The sequence below is a fragment of the Heloderma suspectum genome, chromosome 1, assembly GCF_057233095.1.
Source record: "Heloderma suspectum isolate Gila_16-S chromosome 1, 16-S_ref, whole genome shotgun sequence".
In the NCBI taxonomy this organism is placed as follows: Eukaryota; Metazoa; Chordata; class Lepidosauria; order Squamata; family Helodermatidae; genus Heloderma; species Heloderma suspectum.
In genome coordinates, this window is record NC_139458.1 from 108855098 (window position 1) to 108878339 (window position 23242).

Sequence of the window (23242 nt, forward strand, 5' to 3'; positions counted from 1 at the left end):
ATGTAAGCCGCCTTGGGTTCCTTGCAAGAGGAAAAAGGCGGGATATAAATGCAATTAAATAAATAAATAAATAAATAAAAAACAGGGGTAGGGAACCTGTGGCTGCCCGGATGAAGCTAAACTACAATTCCCATCATGCCTCACCATTGGCCAGGGTGGACGGGGCTGATTGGAATTGGAGTCGGGCATCTTTGGAGGGCCACAGGTTCACCAGGCCTGAATTAAAGGAATGAACTTATCTTATGCAAGTCCCATGAAACCTCAGTTTTAGCCATTAAGGGAGCATGATTGCTTCTCTATTCAACAGTGTTTCAAGATCCTTGTCCTAAGGAACTCCTGGAATGTGGTGCACATTCAGGGAATGTGCACCACATACAGGGAATGTAGCTCCCTGTAAGGTCTATGCAAGTTAGATAAGCCTTCTGCCAGTGATGGTAGATGCAAGCTTAGACTCTACCTGCAACTGTGACCAGGCTAAATGTATCTTTTTGTAATAAATGGACTGTATGTTTATATCTAAGGTTAATTTATTCTTACTCCTTTTTTTTTTTTTGGCAAGTACTCCTTTTGGGGAGTCATCTGAAGATCTTTTAACAGACCCAAAGGACAAGAAGCAGCTTCTTCCTAACAACCTGAGTAAGAGGAGAAGAAGCCTTCCAAGCCCTCTATGTTCCTTATGTCCCTTTAAACAGCAATTTAACCGTATGGATTATAGAAACCTCATAGTATCAAACAGGATGACTATGTCTTGCTAGTATGGAGAAGGGCCCAGAGGTTTCACCTATTTGGAGAAGCTTTACCTGCAGGCAGTTTATGTTTTTTCTCAACCATGTAGGTTCAAGGCAAAAATATGTTTAAGTTCTCTGAGAAATCCAATATCACCTTGGATCTCAGGATACTGAATGGGTATCCCAACCAGCTCAGTGTTCATTCTCAAGTATCTTCTCCAGATGGTCCACAGACAACTCTGATGGGCTCATGGAAGCAATTGCTATTAATACAAGGTTCTCCTGTCCCACATTTTTCCAAAGCTGACTGCCTCCATATGGGCTGATCTGCATCTGTAGGGAATTCTCATTACCCTGTACTTACTTAACTGTTGCATCTGGTTTTATTTTAAACAGGGAGTTGGAACTCTCAGGTGTCCTTCAAATGCAGTACTCATTAGTTGCTAGTAAACTAGTAAAATAATTGTTGGGTTCCACTCCCCCTTGAGGGGAAAAAAAAGAAAGGGCTCAAACTGATTGCAAAAGAATGGAAGGTATAGAATTAATACAACCACATCATCAAACTTACTGCCCACATACCATCTGCTCTCTTGGATGGATTTCATTCACATACTTTATAACATCTATGAGAATGTACTGTAGACAGGAAAGGCAATTCAAGGCCGTATGACTGCCTGCATAGAACCAGTCCTGTGGTCCAGATTTCATTCCAGATCCCTCTAGCAGCTCAGGCAACCTTATCAGGAGGTGATTGCAGCTCAGTGTCATCTTTGTGTACTGCTGACACAGGATGTGACTACATCCTTCTCTCAAGGCCCACTGCAGTGCTCAAGCTGGGCCCTGACACCTTCAGATGGTGGTTGACTTGGAGTTATCTGTCTTGAAATCATAATCCCTTTCAAGGGACTTTCCAGGCCCAGTTTACAATGCATATAAGCATATTGGACTGGAGAACCTACTGAGGCAGTTTAGAGGAACAAGGCAGGTGGTTTCATAATCTAGTCACAGCAACAATGTTCAGGATAGGCTTTCAGATTGGAATATCTAGTATCACCTATTTTCCCAGGCCAGGAAGAGTAGGAGATGTTATCACGGGACTCACCATAATAAGATCCTTTTATACAGATGGCAGAGAGTATCCTACCCACCCTGGATGGATGTCTTTCACTGCTGGGGGGAATAGGCGGTGGTCTCTGACTCTCTGGGTTTTTCGGTTAGTTTGTTGGGTCCTGGGACGCCTCACATTTCATGTCTCTTATTTACGGTGGTTCTGTGATTTGGCCATTAAGAGTTACAGTCCCCTTATAAATAGGGAGAGTTGAGTAAGCTTATAATTATTACTGTTTTTTTGAATCCACATTATATCCCAAAACTGGGAGGAGGTGATCTCCTATAGAGGAAGGCATGTAAAAGTCTGATTTTCATGCACCTTCCCTATTACATAAGTGAGTGGAAGAAACAATCCATTCGAGGATATCTTCCATTCATTGTAGAAAAGGAATGTATCATGGTAAGTCCAACATTCCATTTAGACTATGAACCTGCATGACTCCTCTTCCATGAACTGGAAAAACTTGTAACATGTGATTTTCCATTACAGAGAATTAGAGCAGTGATCTCGTGTGAGTTCACTGGGAGTTGAATGAGAGAGTACCGCTACATTTCCCTGTTCCTTTATTGAAAATACTGTTGTTATTTGCCTGATGTTGAGGTTGGCATAGGCAAGTCAGGATTGTACCCCATTTTCACCATTATAAGTTATGGATCAGACATTATTGTCTAGGTTAGGATCTAGCAATATCTGGGAATTAAGTACATTAAAATATGCACTCATACATGAAGCATCTCAACCAGTTCCTCGAGTTTCTAAAAGTAATCTATTTGAAGGCTGTAAAAAGAATTGGCAAAAGGTCTCCAACTGCATATCTCTTTCAGTGCAGGTGAATTAAGTTTATGGTTATATTCGCTGTTTCAAGGCATTAATCACATGAAAAAGTGATTTGATTAATTTCTACCTTTTTAATTTATTTTTGTTTCTTGTCAGATTAACAAAGCATTGAAACAGAAGTCAGATATAGAGCACTATCGCAACAAATTGCGCCTGAAAGCCAAGCGGAAAGGCTATTACGATTTTCCTCAGGTTGATAATAATAAGGGCCTGGCAGACAGAAAGAAGATGTATGAAAAAGCACAAAATGAAGTAGATCATATTTTGGATCCCGATACAGATGGATCCTCTCCATTTGTAGAGCCCAAAAACAGGTGAGTGATTCTGTATATTTTTGTAGGCTGTTACACCAATTCTTTCTTTATCCCCCCAAAAAGCATATTTTGAGGAGTAGTGCTGCCTAAATGTCCTAACATGAAGTGACAAATGTATTTGTGTATGCAGATTTTTTCATATGTGCCATCTTTCTTCTCTTCATCGGGTTGTCATTTCCCCGAGATGATTGGTGCTTTATTTATGAAGGTGTAAAGCTGTAACATGATGATGGTAATAATTTTTTTTGAAAAGCAGTATGGCTATAGGGACAAAATGTTCTATATTTTTCCCTGTTGATCAGAATTAAAAATTACCATTATCTCTTAATATCAGGAATGGGATGATATCCTGATAGAGTGTGCTGTTCTCTACTGTTCTATGTACAGGTTTGTATCTGATGCAAAAATAGATGATAGTACAGAAAGTGTTAGCAAAACATAAAAGTCAGTTAGTTTTCAGTAACAACATCGTTAGCATGTTAAGACAGGCATGTAGCGTTGACTTGAAAATAGTGATGGTAACTGCATTACAAAAAAGGATAGCAGCAGAAGGAGTTATCTGGCTTTAAACATGGACATGTTATATGCATTTTAGCTGAAGTTCTCTCATAAGTACAGTTAACATTGTCAGAAATTTCTCCAGCTCATGATGCTGTTTATAAAGAGAGTGATATACAGTTAGGATAACTGTTTTGGCAGTTGGCCTCTGTACACCACCACATTGAAGTTGGAAGGAAACACACCCAGATGGGAGCGAAGTCAGGACTTTCAGCTGTAATTCAAGGGGTTTGACAAAAGTGGGGCACTAACCATTCAGGAACTACAGCCAGTGGCATACACCCCCCCCCCATCGTTGGTGGCTCATGAGTAATGGAACGAATGGCTGACAAGCAGCTGCATGTCCAGGTGTGGCCTGTTCCCTGGGCACCCCGTGACCAATCAAGCAGATAAAAGGCCTGGAGGTGGTTCTGAGTGTTACATTTGCATTTGCTAGCTGTGCACTGGAACTCCCAACATGAGGTCCAAAGAGGTGTCCATGCGAGTGAAGGAGACCATCATTAGACTGAGGAAACAAAATAAACCCATCAGAGAGATAGCAAAATCATTGGGAGTGGCCAACACAACAGTCTGGAACATCCTGAAAAAGAAGGAATTAACTGGCAAGCTCAGCAACAGCAAAAGGCCTGGAAGACCACGGAAGACAACTAAAATGAATGACCGCAGAATTCTGCTCATAGTGAAGAGGAACCCTTTCACAACATCTAGTCAGGTCAAGAACGCTCTTATGGAGGTAGGCATGTCATTGTCAACATCTACAGTCAAGAGATGGCTTTATGAATGTAAATACAGAGGCTTCACAACAAGGTGCAAACCACTGGTAACGCTCAAGAACAGACAGGCCAGATTAGCTTTTGCCAGCAAACACCTAAAAAAAGCCTACCCAGTTCTGGAATAAGATTCTTTGGACTGATGAAATCAAGATTAACTTGTACCAGAATGATGGGGAGAGAAAAGTATGGAGAAGGAAAGGAACAGCTCATGATCCAAAGCATGCCACATCATCTGTCAAACATGGTGGAGGCAGGGTTACGGCATGGGCATGTATGGCTGCCAATGGAACCGGGTCACTGGTGTTTATTGATGACCTGACTGCTGATAAAAGCAGCAGGATTAATTCTGAAGTGTATAGGGCTATACTTTCTGTTCAGATTCAGCCGAATGCTGCCAAACTGATAGGACACCACTTCATATTGCAGATGGATAATGACCCAAAACATACAGCAAAAGGTACCCAGGAGTTTCTCAAGGCAAAGAAGTGGGATGTTCTTCGATGGCCAAGTTGGTCACCTGATATCAACCCCATAGAGCATGCTTTTCACTTACTGAAGACAAGACTGAAGGCAGAAAGACCCACAAACAAGCAGCAGCTGAGGGCAGCTGCAGTAAAGGCCTGGCAAAGCATCTCGAGAGAGGAGACTCGGCATTTGGTCATGTCCATGGGTTCCAGACTTCAGGCAGTCATTGACTGCAAAGGATTTTCATCCAGGTATTAAGGGCGATCCTTAAGTTTGAAATGATGTTGGTTTGTTCCATTACTTATGAGCCACCAACGATGTGTGTGTGTGTATGCCACTGGCTGTCCTTCCTGAATGGTTGTTGTTGTTGTTGTTAAGTCGTTCAGTCGTGTCCAACTCTTCGTGACCCCATGGACCATAGCACTCCAGGCCTTCCTGTCCTGCGCTCTCTCCCGGAGTGTGCTCAAGTTTATATTCATTGCATCGGTGATGCTATCTAGCCAGCTTATCCTCTGTCATCCCCTTCTCCTTTTGCCTTCAGTCTTTCCCAGCATCAGGGTCTTTTCCAGAGAGTTTTCTTGTCGCATTAGGTGGCCAAAATATTTGAGCTTCAGCTTCAGTATCTGTACAGAGGCCAACTGCCAAAACAGTTATCCTTGTTCCAATATTTCTGGCCCTGATGGTAGGTTTAATGTCATTGGCTTCTGTTGTGCTCTGTCAAAAGCCTGTCATTCTGTTGAGCTTTGATATGAAAGCTTGAAAAGACCAGCTGAGAAGAAGGCACAGAAACTACTGTCTACTGTATATAGTATGTTATGCTGAATTTATAAGGTGACTGACAGTGCAATCCTGTACATGTCTACTCAGAAGTAAGTCTCACTGGGTTCAATAGGACTTACTACTAGGTACGTGATTATAGGATTGTAACTAAACTAAACATAATTCAGGCTGTCTATGATCATCCATGGTTTGAATCCTCTGAAAAGATAGAGATGTAAGATCCTAATCTTAACAGTCACATCTCCAACTTCTGTTCTGAACAGAGAAACTGAAACATACCTTGGAGTGGCCAAAAATTGCATGAAAATGATTGGGATGGGGGTGGCATTATTTCAACGAAATGGTTCACATCGCAGGAATATGACTCTATGTGATGGTGTCTGCATTGATGTCACTTATATGTACGTCCTTGATTGTGTGGAGGATGTAACTTGTAACCCAACTTGTCCATGGCTGCAGTTGCAGTAATCTGGCAGCAATTTCCCTTGTTAGGCTGACATTTGATTAAGAAGTTGTAGTTAGAGGAATGTCTGTCCAATCATTATCTCTGTATTCATGAACAGTCTGGGTCCCCTATTATTCTTTCATGCCGTTGAATTTCCAAGGATGGCTGAATGTGGAACATATTGTGTGGAGGCCAATTTTTGGATGGTGAGAACTAGCCCTTTTTTTTAGCTCATTGGAGTAGCTGAGAATCTGCAAGCAGTAAGAGCTGGTGGAAGGTGTCTGCCATTATCATTGAGTGTGGAGCTTTAGTTTTGACTGCTTTAAAGTGTTGTTTCAATGAGTTGTTGGTTGAAAAACCTATCCCAAGATAAAAGGCCATTTAACTTCCAGCAAATGGCCATCCATGTTGAAATAGGATCCCATTTGATCAAAACTTTTTGTGTGTGGAGAGAATAATGCTTGTCCTTCAGAACTGGGTGTTGTGCTAAGAGATTTAACAACAAGTTTTCCTGGACACCATTTATAGAAATAGTTTCCAGGTAAGCCTGTAGATTACATTGGACCCCTGCTTTTGTGTCTTGATATAATGCTATTAATAATATTGGTAATGTGCAATTCCTTTGAGAATTATCTAGATGTTTCTTAATGTTCCATATGCAAATTCTTAGCTTTCTCAACACTTAATATGCTTATATTAATTTTATAAGGATGGATAGTTGAGCTGATGTCTCATAGTATTGTAATAAACAAGATCCATTAACCTTTATGCTAGCCATTACTTTTTATACTGTGACTGACCTTCATGGGCTTCTGGCTGTAAGATAATCGAATGAATCCAGTGGATAGAAAGTATTTTGCCATTTAAGGCTCACCAAGGGGATATCCTGTTCTCTTTGACACAAACTGCCAGTTAGAACTTGCAAACTCCTGAATTAAATTCCTGTGGTGTGTCAAACAAGTGCTACTATCTAGGGTTTCAGAATGTACTTTACTGGCTGTCACTAGCAAGAACTGAGCTGCTGTAAGGAAAAATTACAATCTGGGAAATACAGGGTCTGGGGTTAGGTTCCAGGTGAAAATAAGAAGCTCTGGTAGCAGTAGAAAAATATTAGAACAGCTGTGTGTTCATCATTCACTAGAATGCACAGTGTAGTCCTATCTTCAGATTTTTCTCTGCAGTTGAAAGTACTGGAATGTCCGGATAGTTCACCTTAATTTTTTTTTAAGCTGTACATCCCAGGATTCTAATAAAGATCTTGGTTGTCCTGTCAAGACTTTTATTGGTATGGAAAACTGGACAGCTGGATAGATGTATGTTTGATCATTACACATACAGCAGCCACTTGCTGTCTTTGATGTCTACAGGCATTTGACACTTCCGTAGACATAGGCGCTAGCCCTGTAGACCAGCCTTCTCCAACCTGGCACCCTCTACATGTTTTGAACTTCAGCTCCCATCAGCCCCAGCCACAATGGCCAGGGATGCTGGGAGTTGTATTCCAAAAAAATCTGGAAGACACCAGGTTGGTGAAAACTGCTATAGACTGTAACACTCCCATATCCTTTGATATCAAATGCAAGTAAACCTGGTTTTCTGGAGATTCCATGTACTCTTATTCACAGAAGCACATTTTTCTGCCTGAGCTACAGTACGTTTAGGAGGTTCAACTAAGAAACTACAAGTCTTTTTGTCATATCATTGTAGGAGTATTCTTATCTTGGTGCAATGTCCTTGACAGTTGCATGGGATAGAACAATCATTGCTCCTATGTGGCACTCAGGTGCAAGGACAGGTGAGTATCTTGATGGTGTGCAGGTTGAAGGCAGGGATGTGATGAAGACAGGCTTTATGAAGCCCAGTAGACTGCATAGAGGGAGAATTGGGTGGCCTCACACAGCAACAAGTTGCTCAGACTGAGAACGTCTGTCTCCTGAAAGCCTTCACACTTTCAAGTGGCACCAGACTGGACCTCTAGTATCAGATTTCTTTGGCCAGAAGAATTAGAACATGCTATGTCAACCTTGTACTGGAATTGCCTGCAGTTCCTTCTCCCAGCACAGGTATTAGTTTGCCGGGGCCTGTCGGCTCTTTGTTCAAGGCCTACAATGCCTGAACAGGGCAGGGAAGAAGTCCTAACACAGAATTTCTAGAATTAGAATATGTTTGGAATATAAAGAATGGTGAGAGCCAGCAGCTTTATGCATATTGGAGCCTGGAGAGAATTAAATGAGGAGAAAAGCACTAGAGAAACACAGTTCTAAGGTGATTAAGGTCAGCAAAGAATGAAGTTTCTTGCTTGGTGTATCTGATGCCATTGCTATGGCTGTGGGGCATTAGGGTTTTGTTCAGGTCTCCAGTGAAGAGGGAGGGGGGATTATTACATATGCCCAGTAAAAGATAAGTTAACTTTTAAATTATACAGTAACCTCTTTTATTAGCATACACTATCTTAGGAATATAAATGAAGCAGGCAAAAAATTCATATTAATGTACACAGCAGATGTAATGTAGTGCTGGAACCATGACTGGAAGGTTAGAAAGTATCAAAGGGGTAGGAAATCCTCAAAATATATTTTGCATGAAGTTTTAATATTGATCCAGTAGATTTTATTATCCACACTGGGATTTTTCTTGCTTGTGCACAATATAGAAAGAGGCCATGAAATATGTTTTCCAAGGCACATTTTAATCTTTTCTTTGCTATTTTAGAGAAAGAAACTTCCATATTCAAATCCATTTCTCTACTGCTTCACTCAAAAATACATTTGAATTAAATCAATGGGGGACGCTCACAAATGAATTCGTTCCGGGTTGAGGTCATTTTAGGTTTGCAGTAAAAAATGACCCTACTGTAATCAGAGTACAAACTGAAAACTTTGTGAAAGGAAATTTAAAAACAGATAATTGGCCACAGGAGCTGAAATGATTTTTTTTCCCATATACACCTTACATAGAAGGCTTTCAAAATTATAGAATTATGGATTATTTCTTGTGGTACTTATTTAGCACTGCCATTCAAATTTTAATCAGTTGGATCTTAACACTCTGTTTACTTTCTTTTTCTGAAGTAGTATTCAGCATTGGTAGGTTAAATAATAATGATTGTAGCAGTCTTGTTGAATGTTTTCTCCTTATTCCTCCGCAGCTACATTTATTTTTCTTTCTTTCGTTGGTACTTAGAAATATAAGCTGATGAAATATACAGTCACTGAAATGTATTATTCAGGCAGGCCTTTACAAATTCATATTCTTATATAACAACACTCTAAAAACATTTACAAATTGTCAGCACTAAATAATCTGGGTTGTACGAGGACCAAGTCCCCAGCCCTGTGCATTCCTCTGAGTATTCTCTGCCACATGTTCAATGCTTTAAATTCTGCTCTTGTGTTCCCTGTTGGCATTGACTAACCTATGCTTTGCTGGTTATTAATGCTGATACCTCCCTTCTCATTAGTGAGTCTTCCTTAAATCTGCTAATTGGCGATCTCAGGGCAATCTCACAAAGCCTACTCATTATATGTACTGTTCTGGATTCTCCCTTTCCCCTTAATGGTTTCACAATTAGGTCAAGGGTGCCTAAATTATCTGAAAACAGTGCAATTGTTTAATCACAGAAATGCAGGGCTGGTGTCAGTCCCACCCTGCTGTACCTGCTGAGAAGGACACCTTAGCTGCCCTGTCCTTGCTGGCTCTCATCATTCTTTGCAAAACGGAGATGAAAAATACTTCTGGTGAGCTGAACAACAGCATATTCTGAGAGCACTTTGGCTCTGCTTCTGACAGGGGTGTTTCTGAGTGCAGGGTGTGGGATAGCAGTTCACATTCTGAAGGAGAACTGCCAGACATGGAGGAGGTGTTTTCCCAAGCTAGTCCAGACATGACTGGGCTGGCTTCTCAGGTTACAAATGCCCAGCTGGCTGAGGATGTGGGTCCTTCTTCACCCCACCCCCCGTGAGAGACAGTGAACAGGGGGAGGTGGGGTTTGGGGAGTCTGATCTAATAGATGCCAGATGCAGGCGCACAGCAAAGAGAGAGAAGGGAGGGGCAGAACTTAGACAGTCTACCCAATTGGCCTTGCGTGAAAAGCTGCACTCAGAGTCCTCATGAGAGAGAGGGACCTCCCCCGCTTAAGTTAGGGTAGTGAGACCGCCTTCCCTTCAAACAGCAGGCAACTCTTAACTTCCTTTGGAATTCCCCTGAAGGCATTCCTTTGTAGACTGAGAATCACTGAGAATTTGCATCTGTATGATCCTGTGAAGTAATGGATTAAAAGCTGTAGACTGAAGCCTCTCGTCTGTGTTTGTCTTCGGCACTGAAATAAAGTGGGGGCTAAAGGATTCCTGACACCTTGCCCGCTGTCCTCTTTTTTTCTCTCTCCTCCCTTCATTGGTCTCTTTCAGTGCCCGCACTCTTGGGGGGCGCCATGGAACAGGCTTTGAACACATTGACTCAGAAGAACCAGGCTCTTCATGATCAGGTCAATGAATTGACAGGTGCTGTTCAAGCCTTACAAGTGGCTTCTCAACCCCCCCGCCTCCCAGATCTCTCCCCATCGAAAATGCCTGGTAGCACTGCTGGAGAAATTTGCTGGAGACAAAGGACTGTTTCAAATTTTCCGTGCCCAATCAGAACTGTACATGCGCCTCCGGTTGGAGGATTTCCAGATGGACCAGATTCATGTGGGGTTTATCATTAACCTGCTTTCCAACGTGGCTGCTAAATGGGTCTCTGCACTTCTCCTTGCTAATGACCCCCTGCTGGTGGACTACCAGGGCTTTATGAATGCTATGGGTGGTAGTGGTGGCCCCCTTCGTGCTTAGATGGCGACTCAGGATATTTGCTGCCTCAGGATATTTGCCACCTCAAGCAAGGCAAGGACTCTGTTTCTGGTTATGCAACCAGTTTTCACTTGCTGATGCAGGATTTACAATGGAATGATGCGGCTCTGGTGGCCCAATGTTTGGACAGGTTGAATTACGAGATCTTGGATGAGCTAGCGCAGGTGCCACACCCTCCAACGCTGGCTGAGCTTATCCAGTCGTGCCTGCAGATTAACAGTCAGCTGGAAGGGCGCCGCCAAGACAAGAAGAGCTCTGTTAGCTGGGATTTCCCTCCTCCCATTCCCCTGTGGCTGCTGCCCCCTCCACCCCACTGCAGGGGCAGAAGAGACCCCTATGCAACTGGAGCAACCCGATCAATGCTGCCGCTGGAAGAACTGGACCGGTGGTGCGCTGAACGTCGGTGCTTCACATGTGGAAAGAAGGGTCACTTTGCCAGATTCTGCTGGTCCCGACCAACAGCCCCGTCTCCCTCTCCACTTCCTGCCCCCAAAGCCTGACTAGGCCACCACCCAAGTCTGTTGGGGGATCTCCAGTGAGGAGGGACCATCCGCAACTGGGGTACGCCTCCCTCACATCTCTCCCCCGTTCTATCTGCTGCTCCCTGTGCACCTCCATTCTTCCCAGTGTGTGTGTGTGTGTGTGTGTGTGTGTGTGTAATATGTCATGGCATTGGTGGACTCTGGGGCTACTACCAGTTTTATGGATGAAATGTTTGCTTGGCAATGCAACATTTCTCCTCTGCTCCTGCCCGCCCCATTGAAAGTGGAGAGTATCAACTGGCATCCTCTCTTCTGGAGCATTTACTCGGATTACAACTCCAGTCACCCTACATTCCCAGGGGTACGTCGAGCAAATCCAATTTCACCTGGCCAAGGTGCCCCAATACCCAGTTGTGCTGGGCATGTCCTGGTTCTCTAAACACAATCCTCAGATTTCTTGGACGCTTCACCAAGTGCAGTTTTCATCCCCCTGCTGTCAACAGCATTGTTTCCTGGGAGCTAAAATGGCTCCGGATCAGGCCTTAACCCTTTCCTCTCCCCCCTCGTCTTCCCCAAGCAGTTTTTCTGCTCTGGTGAATCTACCAGAAAAATATGCGGCTTTCCAGGATGTTTTCAACAAGAAGGAAGCCGACCGGCTGCCCTCCCACTGCCCCTCTGATTGCACCATTGACCTGATCCCAGGAGCCACCATCCTGGCTGGCCGACTATACTCTATGTCAGAGCTGGAACTCCAAGCTCTATGGGAGATTTTGGACACTAACTTGCAGCGTGGTTTCATTCGCCTCTCCAACTCCCCTGCCAGCGTGCCTATGTTCGTGAAGAAGAAATTGGGGGAGCTCCATCCCGTCCATGACTACAGAAACCTCAATGCCATTACTGTCGGTGACAAATACCACCTCCCTCTTATCCCTGAGATGCTGGAGCGCCTGGGGCAAGCCAAGATTTTCACTAAGTTGGATCTACATGGTGCCTAAAATCTCATTAGCATCCGGGAGGGGGATGAGCGGAAGACCAGTTTCTCATGCCGTTACGTATGGATCGTAATGGATACTTAGTCATGCCGTTCAGCCTAGCTTAGCTCCCTCTACATTTTCACATTTTATGAATGACATTTTCCGGGATTATTTGGACTCTTTTCTCATCATTTATCTGGATGATTTTCTTATATTTTCTTCGGACTCCCACTCACATCAACAACATGTGAAAGCTGTCCTACAGCAACTCTAGGAGCACCATCTCTTTGTTAAGCTGCAGAAATGTGCTTTTGATTCGACATCCTTGGACTACCAGGGTTATGTTATTTCAGCGGAAGGCATCAAAATGGATCCTGCAAAAGTCCAAGCGGTTCTCTCCTGGCAGGCTCCATCCACTAAAAAGGACTTACAACATTTCCTGGGCTTTTCCAATTTTTACAGAAAATTCCTGCCCGGCTATGCAAAGCTGACAAGTCCTCTCACAGACCTCCTCAAAGGCAAGAAATCACCCTTTCACTGGTCCACCTCTGCCCAACCGTCTTTTGAAGAGCTCAAGAGGCTATTTAGCTCTGAGCTGATCCTTTTACATCCCGACCCACAGAAGTCTTTTGTAGTGCAAACAGACACCTCTGGTTTTGCAGTGGGGACAGTGCTCTTCAAGCCAGGAACAGCAGAGGGTGAGCTGCAGCCTTGTGCTTACCACTCCAGGAAATTAAGCTTGTGTTGTTTGGTTTTAGTTTTTGTGAACCGCCCAGAGAGCTTCGGCTATTGGGCAGTATAGAAATGAAATAAAGAAAAAGAAATAAAGAAGAAATTAAGCGTGTCCGAGCGGAATTATACCATCTGGAAGAAAGACCTGTTAGCCATAAAATCCGCCTTAGAGAGATGGTGGCATCTTTTGGAGTGGGCACAGCACCCAGTTGAGGTGAGAACTGACCATCATAACCTGGAACATCTCTGGACAGCCCGGGCCATAAATCAGCATCAAATTAGGTGGTCTTTATTTTTTTCCCCATGATTTAACCTCAAGATTTGCCACATGAGAGTCAGCGACAACCAACAGGCAGACGCACTCTCCTGCAAGCTGGAATTGTGGCTGGGGGGTGAGGAGAGCCCCTCCCCTGCCCTGATCCTTACCCCCCCCCCAAGTCTGGCGGCTGCTGTTGAACCTCACTCTTGGATAGAGCTCCTTCGCACTTCGAACAAGCTCGGGATCCCTTTGTGTGCGATAAGGTGGTGGAATAGGGACAGGCAGCTGGTGCCCCCAAGTCTACCCCCTTTTCATTGCAAGGTGGGCTGCTTTACCACTTATGCAGGGTCTATGTGCCTTCCAAATGCCTCCGAGAAAAAGTCCTCCATCAATGCCATGACTCCTCCACCGCTGGGCATTTTGGCTTCTCTAAGACCTTATATGGAGCTACGAGAGACTTTTGGTGGCCCCGAGTGTGTCGGGATGTCAAAACCTATGTCGCCTCCTGTGATACCTGTCAATGAGTGAAGGACCCCATGGGCAAACCCACTGGCTTACTCCATCCCTTGTCTACACCCTCTGGCCCCTGGAAGCTGCCTTCCCTTGATTTCATCACTTCATCATTGATTTCATGGCCAGGGACACAGCAGAACTCTTTTTGACACATGTTTTCCAGCTGCATGGCTGGCCTGAGGAGCTTGTTTCGGATTGGGTGTCCCAATTCTCAGCTCGTTTCTGGTGAGAGTTGCTTGCGCTGCTCAATGTGACACTCCAGCTTTCCTCTGCTCACCACCCCAGACGGATGGGCAGACTGAACGCTCCAATGCCACGCTGGAGCAGTACTTATGCTGTTATGGAAACTACCACCAAGACAACTGGGTCTCCCTGCTGCCTCTGGCGGAATTTGCTTATAACAATGTGTGCTGTGCCTCCACGCAGCAAACTCTTTTCTTTGTCAATTTTGGGTACCATCCCAAGGCCTTCCCCTCCTCGCTCAGCCCTGCCTCGGAGCCCACTGCCCATGAATTTTTGGAGGAATTGTGCTCTGTGCACCACCTCTTATGGGACAAAACCAAGCAAACTAAAGCAGTGTGTAAAGAAACTGCGGACCGGTGTCACCAGCCCGCCCCACCCCTGAAGGTTGGGGACTGGGTGTGGTTGTCCACCCAATACCTCTGCTCTCACCACCCCCCAAGAAGCTTGCAGCCTGACGGACAGGCCCCTTCCAGATTATGGCCCAGATTAACCCTGTCACTTTTTGACTGGCTCTTCCCCCCTCCCTGAAGGTGCACCCTGTTTTCCATCACTCCTTGCTTTCACCACTGGTCTCTGGCGACCCCCATCACTCTGACTGCCCCCCCCACCTCCGATGTTGGTGGTGGGGAGGAGGAATTTGAAGTCACTGACATCCTGGACTCGCGCCTTTTCCGGGGCAACTGCAATACTTGGTGGACTGGGCAGGGTGTGGGCTGGACAAATGTTCCTGGGAACTGGCTGAACATTTGCATGCCCCTATGCTGCCACGCCATTTCCACCAGCAATACCCCCACAAGCCCGAGGCCCCAGGGAGAGAGCAGGAGGGGGGGCCTCATGGAAGTGGAGATGATGTCAGGGGTGTTTCTGAGCACAGGGAGTGGGATAGCAGTTCAGGAGAACTGAAGAAGAACTGCCAGATATGGGGGAGGTGTTTTCCCAGGCTAGTCCAGACATGATTAGCCCGGCTTCTCAGGTTACAAATGCCCAGCTGGCTGAGGCTGTGGGTCCCTCGTCACCACCCCCATGAGAGACCGCGAACAGGGGGAGGCGGGGTTTGGGGAGTCTGACCTAATAGATGCCAGGCGCAGGCGTAAAGAGAGAAGGCAGGGGCGGAACTTAGCCGATCTACCCGATTGGCCTTGCGTGAAAAGCTGCGCTCAGAGGCCTTACAAGAGAGAGGGACCTCCCCCTCACCCTTAAGTTAGGTTAGTTAGACCGCCTTCCTCTTCAAACAGTGGGCAACTCTTGCTGTAACTTTCTTTGGAATTCCCCTGAAGGCATTCCATTGTAGACTGAGAGTCACTGAGAATCTTCATCTGTATGACCCTGTGAAGTAATGGATTAAAAGCTGTAGACTGAAGCCTCTCGTCTGTGTTTGTCTTCGGCATTGAAATAAAGTGGGGGCTAAAGGAATCCTGACAGCTTCCCATACAGGATCTACCTGTCTGTCTGACCTCTAATCAGGCCTGTAGCTACAGGAGACCTGGTCTCCTTAGGAAGACTCCAGGCCACCTCCTGTTTTAAGTATACACCCAAAATTTGAAAGTCTGCCTAATGTGTTTGCAAACATATATACCATACAGGTACACTCATCAGGCAGCTGTGATTGCTGTAGCTCCCTCTGGAGTACATACTCTACCTGTTTTTGCCTCTCTGTGAAGCGTGAAATGGCCCAAACTAGATACTGGATGCTTCCAGAAGGAGGGGTCCTCAGACTAACAGTCAGAAAGCAATGTGTAGCTATTCCGTCTTTTTTTTTCCCTTAACAGATTTTCCACAGTAAGAAAAAAGATAGAAGAAGTGGTGGGAAAACACAGTAGGGCTAGAAATAGAAGATGAAGACGTCTGGACTAGGGATGTATGAGAAATTAGTTTGTTTGTTTTTGATCAGGATTTACCTAGTTCTCACCTTCTGGACCAAGCATGGACTCAGTCACAATCTGTGGTCAGTGTCCGTAAGTTTCTGAGCTTACAATGTGATTCACAGACCAAAAAAATGCGTTTGACAACATGCATAAATTTGAAAAATGTGCATTAAAAAATGTGTACTTTTGAAAATTCACACAAATATGCTTGAATCAATGGAAGAAGAATGTGTATATTTCAAAGGTGTGCACAGTTGATGCTTACATTTGGAAAAATATGCACGAAAATATGTATGGGTTTTCAAGCAAAAAGCAAAAAACACGGCTCGCAATCTGATATGGACTGGAGCTGGAATGAGTGTCGAGATGGAATTTGGAGAACTTTGGCGAGCTCACATTTTGCTGATTCTCAGATCCCTACTCTGGAATCCCTGTAAAATTCTGTGAATGAGGCAGGATGAAGGCATTCTAAAAACCTCATCTGAAAGCACCCATTGTGATGGCATGATCTGTATGTCATGCCATCGTGGTGGTTTCTGATAAAGTGAGAGGGAATTTGAAACACTAAGTAAGTGGGCAGGAGGGATGCATAAACTGCCCACACTTTCCATCTCAAAACAGCCTCTCTCCAGCTACTTTTGGGGGGGGGGGCGGTGGGGAGGTATATAGCTCCAAGACCAGAAGTAACCCTTACTAGAAGAGAAACAGCTAGGCAAAGCCCTTTTTGGGTGGAAAACATATGCAGGGGAATAGTTTTGCAGTTCTCCCACTCATTCTTTCTTTAAATGGTCACCCCCTTACCCTGCTTTATAGGAAATTCTTTGTATAATTTCTATTCCTTACCTTCAACAATCATTTTGTGTTACCAGGATGACTGATAAATTCAGATGAAAATAAAAATATAATGTTCAAAATATTTAAAACATAAATCATAAAAAACATGAGACTATAGCTGCAGCAATCCAAAAAAATTAGTTTGGATCACTGACCTGGAGTAAGAATCTTGACAAACCTAAGGCACCTTTATACTAGTTACTGTGAGGCAGAATGTCCTTCAAGATTATATTCTTATCATTTATTGTTGCTACGTTGTCATAAACTGCCCAGGTACTTAGAAATGAAGGCTGGTATATAGATATTTTAAATAAATACATTTTGTGGAGGAGCCTGATTTTTAAAAGTTCTATTATTAAATATATTAGAATATTACAATAATATGAATATGATTAAATTTCAATGAATTTTGGTAATGTGGCTGATCAATTTATTCTAGAATGTTTTCTTTTACCAAGTGTTCCTTTAATATTTGTCTCCTCCCCCCTGCCCCCGTTCTTTGCCTACTCACTTTATCTTATATTCAGAGGAAAACTGGCAAATTGGAGCAGCCGATTAACCTTTATACCACTTTGTTGTACATGCCTTCCCCACCTCTTCTTGCACTTGAAAGCCATAATCATCTCAATATCTCTAAAATGGAAGTGCATCTTTGTCTAATGTTTTTTGTTGACTTTTTCTGGAACTTTTAAAGGAAATACTTTACATCCAGCTATTGTGGTAATTTTAATATACTGTCACCTTACCCCAAAAGCACATGCATACTGTCTACCACTGATATTCAGATGCTCTTATGAAAGTTTTATACAAGACCCAGTTATGTAAGAAATAGATGTCCAAATTAAGAAAAAAACGAACTACTCAGGCCAATATCTTTTAATTCTTATTTAAATCTCTTTGCTTACTACCAAGGTGCTAAAAAGTATCTAACAAAGTATCAAGTTGCATATCAAAACAGAGCTGGTAGTTTCAAACTTGGGCCTCTTCAAATGTTGCATAGCAGAAACACATGCTTGTTATATGCATACACTGTCATTTTAGATTCTCATGCCAACCATTTTATATGTGAAGCAATTATTTATGACTTTGTGTCAGGAGCAGGAAAAATGTGTGCCTCCTGGATTCTTGGTCTCAGTTTAAAGAATCAATAGCAATTAACAGTCACCAAATAAAAACATTTCCTCTACTTTGTTTCCATAAGATTTGAGAGGATGCTACTAATGGGAAAAGGGAAATTACTTATTCTACCATTTTCTCATTCCTTTGTGACAAGTGTGCTCCCAATCTCACAACTTAGGAAAGGGAGAGACAGGCGCAGTTCTATATTATGCAGTAATAAGCATGTCACTACCCTGCCACTAAGTCATACTAGCATATAATTCATGTAGGAAGTGGTTACAGCTCTGAGGGAAACGTGGTTGCATGAATCGTGCTACAGAGTGATTAACTGCACTCTTTACAACCTGTTATTCTGGCTTTCTCTAGCCAGATAAATACTTCATGGTACAGGATATATGGTGTTGAATTCTTAGATAAATCATCTTGTATTCCTGTAATAAAAAGCTGGAAATTCAAGTAGGAATACTAAGTCCCAGCTTTACTAAGAAGTGATATGAAGCTGTCAGCTGTGGGTAGCAGAATCCAGAGAAACCCATTTTCTCTCATTATTTGTGATTTTACCCCATTTCCTGGCCAAATATGTCCCCAAAGCAGCTTATACATAAAAAATAGGGTATGTGCGTATATTGTGGGAGGCCCAGTCGGGCCACCCATTGTTATGGTAAGCTCCCCCTTGTCCAATCTGCCCCACATTTTGCATGTAGATAGCTATGTAACTTTCTAGAGGACTAGCTAGGTTTGGTGCGTAACAAAACTTATTATGGGATGTTATAAGGAAAAAGGATTTACCCCTCATGTAGGGCCTCATGGACAGAAGTTAGTGTTGCCCTTTGAGATATAGGTCTGTGGAGAGTTCTTCTGGTATATAGGCTACGGTAGAATTTTTTTTTCCTGTGGAAAATCGAGAAAAAAGAATGAAAAGGCGTGACCAACTAAGTGCTTATCATGCAAAATAAGATTGTATGCTGTTCTTTACCCTCATCCCTCCCTATTCTTTTTTGCCTTGTCTGTCATGTCTTTTTAGATTGTAAGCCCTCAGGTAGGAATTGTCTTCACTTACTGTTTGTTTGAGTTCAACGTGCATGTGGTTTGTTGGGTTGTAAACTTGTCCAAAGCCGTTATAGCATGTTTGATTTGATGATCCTCCTTTTGCATTGTGTTTTTGTATGCGCCATGCAACATGTAATGAGAAACAGCTATGCCACATGGCTTCTCCATCTTGGCTCTGTATTTCCTCCTCCCTCCCAATCCCCTTTCCTTTTATGTCTTTTAGAATGTAAGCCTGTGGACAGGGTTACATTTATGTCTTTTAGAATGTAAGCCTGTGGACAGGCTGCCTTATTTCCTATCTTTGTAAATTACCTTGGGAGACCTTTGAGCTAAAAGGGAGAATAAAATGCAATAAATGAATAAATAGGCTTGCATACAATTTCAGTCAATATCTCTCACTCAAAAGTGGTTTTGAAAAAGTGACTGGCAGTGTGGGAGCTTCTGTGATAAAAAAAAATTAATTAAAATTTCTGAGGGCATGATATGGCGTACTTCTGATTCTGTTGTACAAAGAATCCTATGTAACTAGAAAGATTGCACTTTTCTTTTTGTTTGAATCTGCTGAAATTGCCCTAAGAAGATGTGAAATTACTTTCCTTATACAGTATTTGCCTGACTTGAACCAGAAAGTCATGGATTGTGTTTGTGTGTGTGGGGGGCGACTTTAAGACTGCATTGAATCATCGGTGCCTTGCAGCATTTTCCCATCTCCTCAACCAAGTCAATTCCTTTCCTAATTATGCCTTGGAATACAAGGAATTTGCCTTTTTTCATAGGAGCTGCACACTGTGTTGACATTGTCATCATATTGTCAACCATAAGCCCAAGATCAGGATCTTGGTCAGTCACGTTGGGATCCCCCCCACCCTCCAATGTGCATCACTTTACACTTGCTTACACAGAACTGCATTTGCCATTTTGATGTCCATTTTTCCACTATGGAGTGATCCTTTTGGAGCTCTTCACAATCCCTCTTTAACTGCCCTAAATAATTTGGTGTAATCAGCATATTTGGCGGCCTTGCTGCGTAGTTCTCATTACAGATCATTTAGTATTATTACTATTATTAGAATTGCTGTTGCTACTACTATTATTGCTTTTGTTATTATTACATTTATATCCTGCCCTTTTTCCTCTTGCAAGTAACCCAAGGCAGCTTCCATGGGCATCCTCCTCCTCCATTTCATCCTCACAACAACCGTGTGAGGTAGGTTAGGCTCAGAGTCAGTGAGTTGCTCAAAGCCACCCACTGAGCATCATGGCTGACTGGGGACTAGAACCCAGATCTCCCAGGTTCCAGTCCAACACTCTAACCACTACACCACACTGTCTTAATGAACAAGTTGAAAAGCATTGGTCCCAATACAGAACTCTGCTATCTAAAAAGCTATCTAAAAGTTCCATATGTTTTAAAATATATTTTAAAACTTAAGCAGGAAAACAGTGAATACACTTTTAAGTTGTTAAATGAAATCATGCCACACAAGAAGTCTTAAGATATTAATGGTTTATAAAGAAAATTAAATGCAGAAGAACATCATATATAGAAGTAAAATGTGAAACATGCAATGATTACAAAGAAAATACATGTGTACGCTATGCAACTCTTGCTAAAAAAAACAATGTTAATAGGTCCCGTACAACCAATGTTATTAGGCCCAAAACAATGTTAGTAGGCCCAAGTAATCCCAGCAGCAGTTTCAATTGTACTTCACTGTACTTAAACTTCCACCAATCCAAACTAGTTAAATGCAGTGTTTGAAGCTTTCAGTGATGAAGCAGTATGGTCCAAACTTTTAGAGAAAAGGAAGAGAATGAGGGGCGGCAGCGGCGAGGGAATTAAAAGGAATGTATAGCTACCTATCCCAAGCATAAATCTGAAGACTAGGCTTTCTTGGACCAAGAAGAAGGTTGAAAGAGACCTCTCCTAGAATCCAGAGTGTAGAACTCAGCAAGTCCAGGTAGGGAAAATTAATCCAGTGCGTGAAATAAAATAGCAGGCAAGAACTACACTGAGCTTCTCAGGTGCCAAGTGCCTGGCTCAGGGAAAGTGGCTTGGGGAAAGATAGCCCAAAAATAGTCTCAAAGCCAAGAGAAAACATGTTTAAAAGAGAAAAGAAGACTCTTCTTCTCCCAAAAGGGAGGCAAGAACCAAAAAAGCCCTCAAATCAAAATTTGCTAATAAATTTCAGAGTTAAGTAAAAGGTAAAAATCAAGCAAGCCAGGTTGGAACAAACGTGATTCTTGTCTTTTTCACAGGGCGCTGTTGCTTTCTTTAATCCCCTGACAGCCCTCAATATTCCACTTTTTGATTGGCTCTTTTCTGTAGTTGCTCACTGGAAAATTTGGTTCTGAATGACATATGCAGGGGTGGTGGTGGTGGCAGCGGCAGAAACCTTTAGGGACAGTTTCTCATTGTTTTAGGCAGCTGATGTTACTCTAGGCCTTATCAGGATACATGGGTACACTCTGGACTTGTGGAGCTGCTAGCTGCAGGGAGTAACAAACATAACCTTTTCTAATACTGCTGCATTGTTCTGTGGCTTGACCACAGATTTTGTCAGCACAATAACAGCTTTCGCCTGCTTCTCAAACTCCAGGCAGCAAAACCTTCTTCCCTCAAGGAAAGACAGTCCTGCTTATGAAGCAAAGTTTCACTCCCATTCCATGCCATAGCTTCCTTCTCAGGCCTCTCTTCTCAGCACTTGAATCCAAAAAAGGACCTTAGTAACACAAACAATTAAGGGGAAAGGGGGGAGCAGAGGAAGAAGGGGAACGGCTGGGAGTGGAGACCAGTAAACAGAAGCAGCGGGGTCCGGTCATGCTGAGGGGATTGCTTGTCTGCATACGCACACAGAGGACCCATAAACTCAGTTAGCTGCTGCTGTTGCTTTTTCTCTACACGGCAGTTATTCCCCCCGCCCAAGATTCCGAGCGTTGTGTTACGAAATATTATAGGGATTCATTATACCAATTACAGTGATTTAAAAAAATATGTAAATTGAATTTAAAAAAAAAATTCATTCCACCAACTACAAAGGAAAGGGAATAGGAAAACAAATATGGTTTTCATATATAGCCTCCAGCTTTTGGGCAAATGATGGGCACAAATGGTTGCAAACACATGTTTTCAGTGCCAACACTGTGTGACTGATAATTTATTTTATTTTTTCCTGTTAGCTACCCTTTCTCCCTCAGTCTTTAACCACTCTTCCTGAAATTTTCAGGTTACGTAAAATAGACATTTCTGTCTGGCACATGAGATTTTCAGGAAGATTGGTGAAACCCTTTTGATTTTATTAAGGTTAGAATAACCCACCTCCCTGATTTTCATTTAACATTGCAGAACTGTCAGGATTAGGGATGGCGGAGAAATCCTCCACAGACTCCAATGAGGCCGGATTCTTTAGAATCCAGCCCCCCAGAGTCCGTGGTGGAATGGAGTACCCCACCCCCACCCCATGAAATTTTCCCAGGACAGACCCTACCTGCTGCCAGCCGGTCCGGGTCTGTCTGCTGCCATCCGTTGCCCCAGTCTGCGGCCGCAAATGGCGTCCAGCGTAGGGGACGCCATTTGCGTCCCTGCTTTAGCCGTGGTAGACTACGTAAATCTTTACGTAGCCTATCACAGCAAAGAGCAGGGACGCAAATGGCGTCTGCTACGCCATTTGCGTCGCTGCTCTTTTCGTGATAGGCTATGTAAAGATTTACATAGCCTATCATGGCTAAAGCAGAGATGCAAATGGCGTTCCCTATGCTGGACGCCATTTCGGTTGAACTAGGAGTAAGTTATACTCCTAGTTCATCAACAACTAGGATTGTTACATCAACAACCAACAACAGCCAAATCTAATCTGGATTGTATTGTTTCTAATCTAGCCCATTACTAGCATAAATCACTAGTTTACAGAATTCACTGTCTCACTGGCATTCAAAGAAAAAGGTAAATATAATTTGCTATCATCACCATATTAATGAAATGGAATTCCAGATTGTCGCACAACCTGTCCTAGTGGCTTCATGTAGATATTACGCTTCATGGGAGATGAGGGGAACTTCAGCATACCATACACTATTCTATGAAGAGGAGTAATAGTTTCTCAGCACCATCTTCTGGAACCTGCCCATCAAGTAGATGTTGAACCTCTGCAAGACTGTCTCCAACCTCCAGCTCCTATCTCATACACTTCCTTTTTTTCTTTCAGGCACATAAGTGGCAGTGAACAAACATACTAGGGATGACAAATATACTCACTGGATTATTCTTTTCATGCAGAAAGAACAAAATCAGCTTTTTGTCCAAGCGCTAGGGCAGG

General features: G+C 43.2%; 1 protein-coding gene across 1 annotated transcript in view; it reads left to right on the forward strand.

Moving 5' to 3' along the window:
• The window catches only part of KIAA1549L (KIAA1549 like), a 235780-nt gene that overhangs the window by 165413 nt on the left and 47125 nt on the right, over positions 1–23242 (forward strand). The window contains exon 14 of the mRNA XM_084853439.1: positions 2773–2990. Within this exon, the coding sequence (XP_084709565.1) occupies positions 2773–2990 (218 nt within the window). The remainder of the gene's footprint in view (positions 1–2772; positions 2991–23242) is intronic.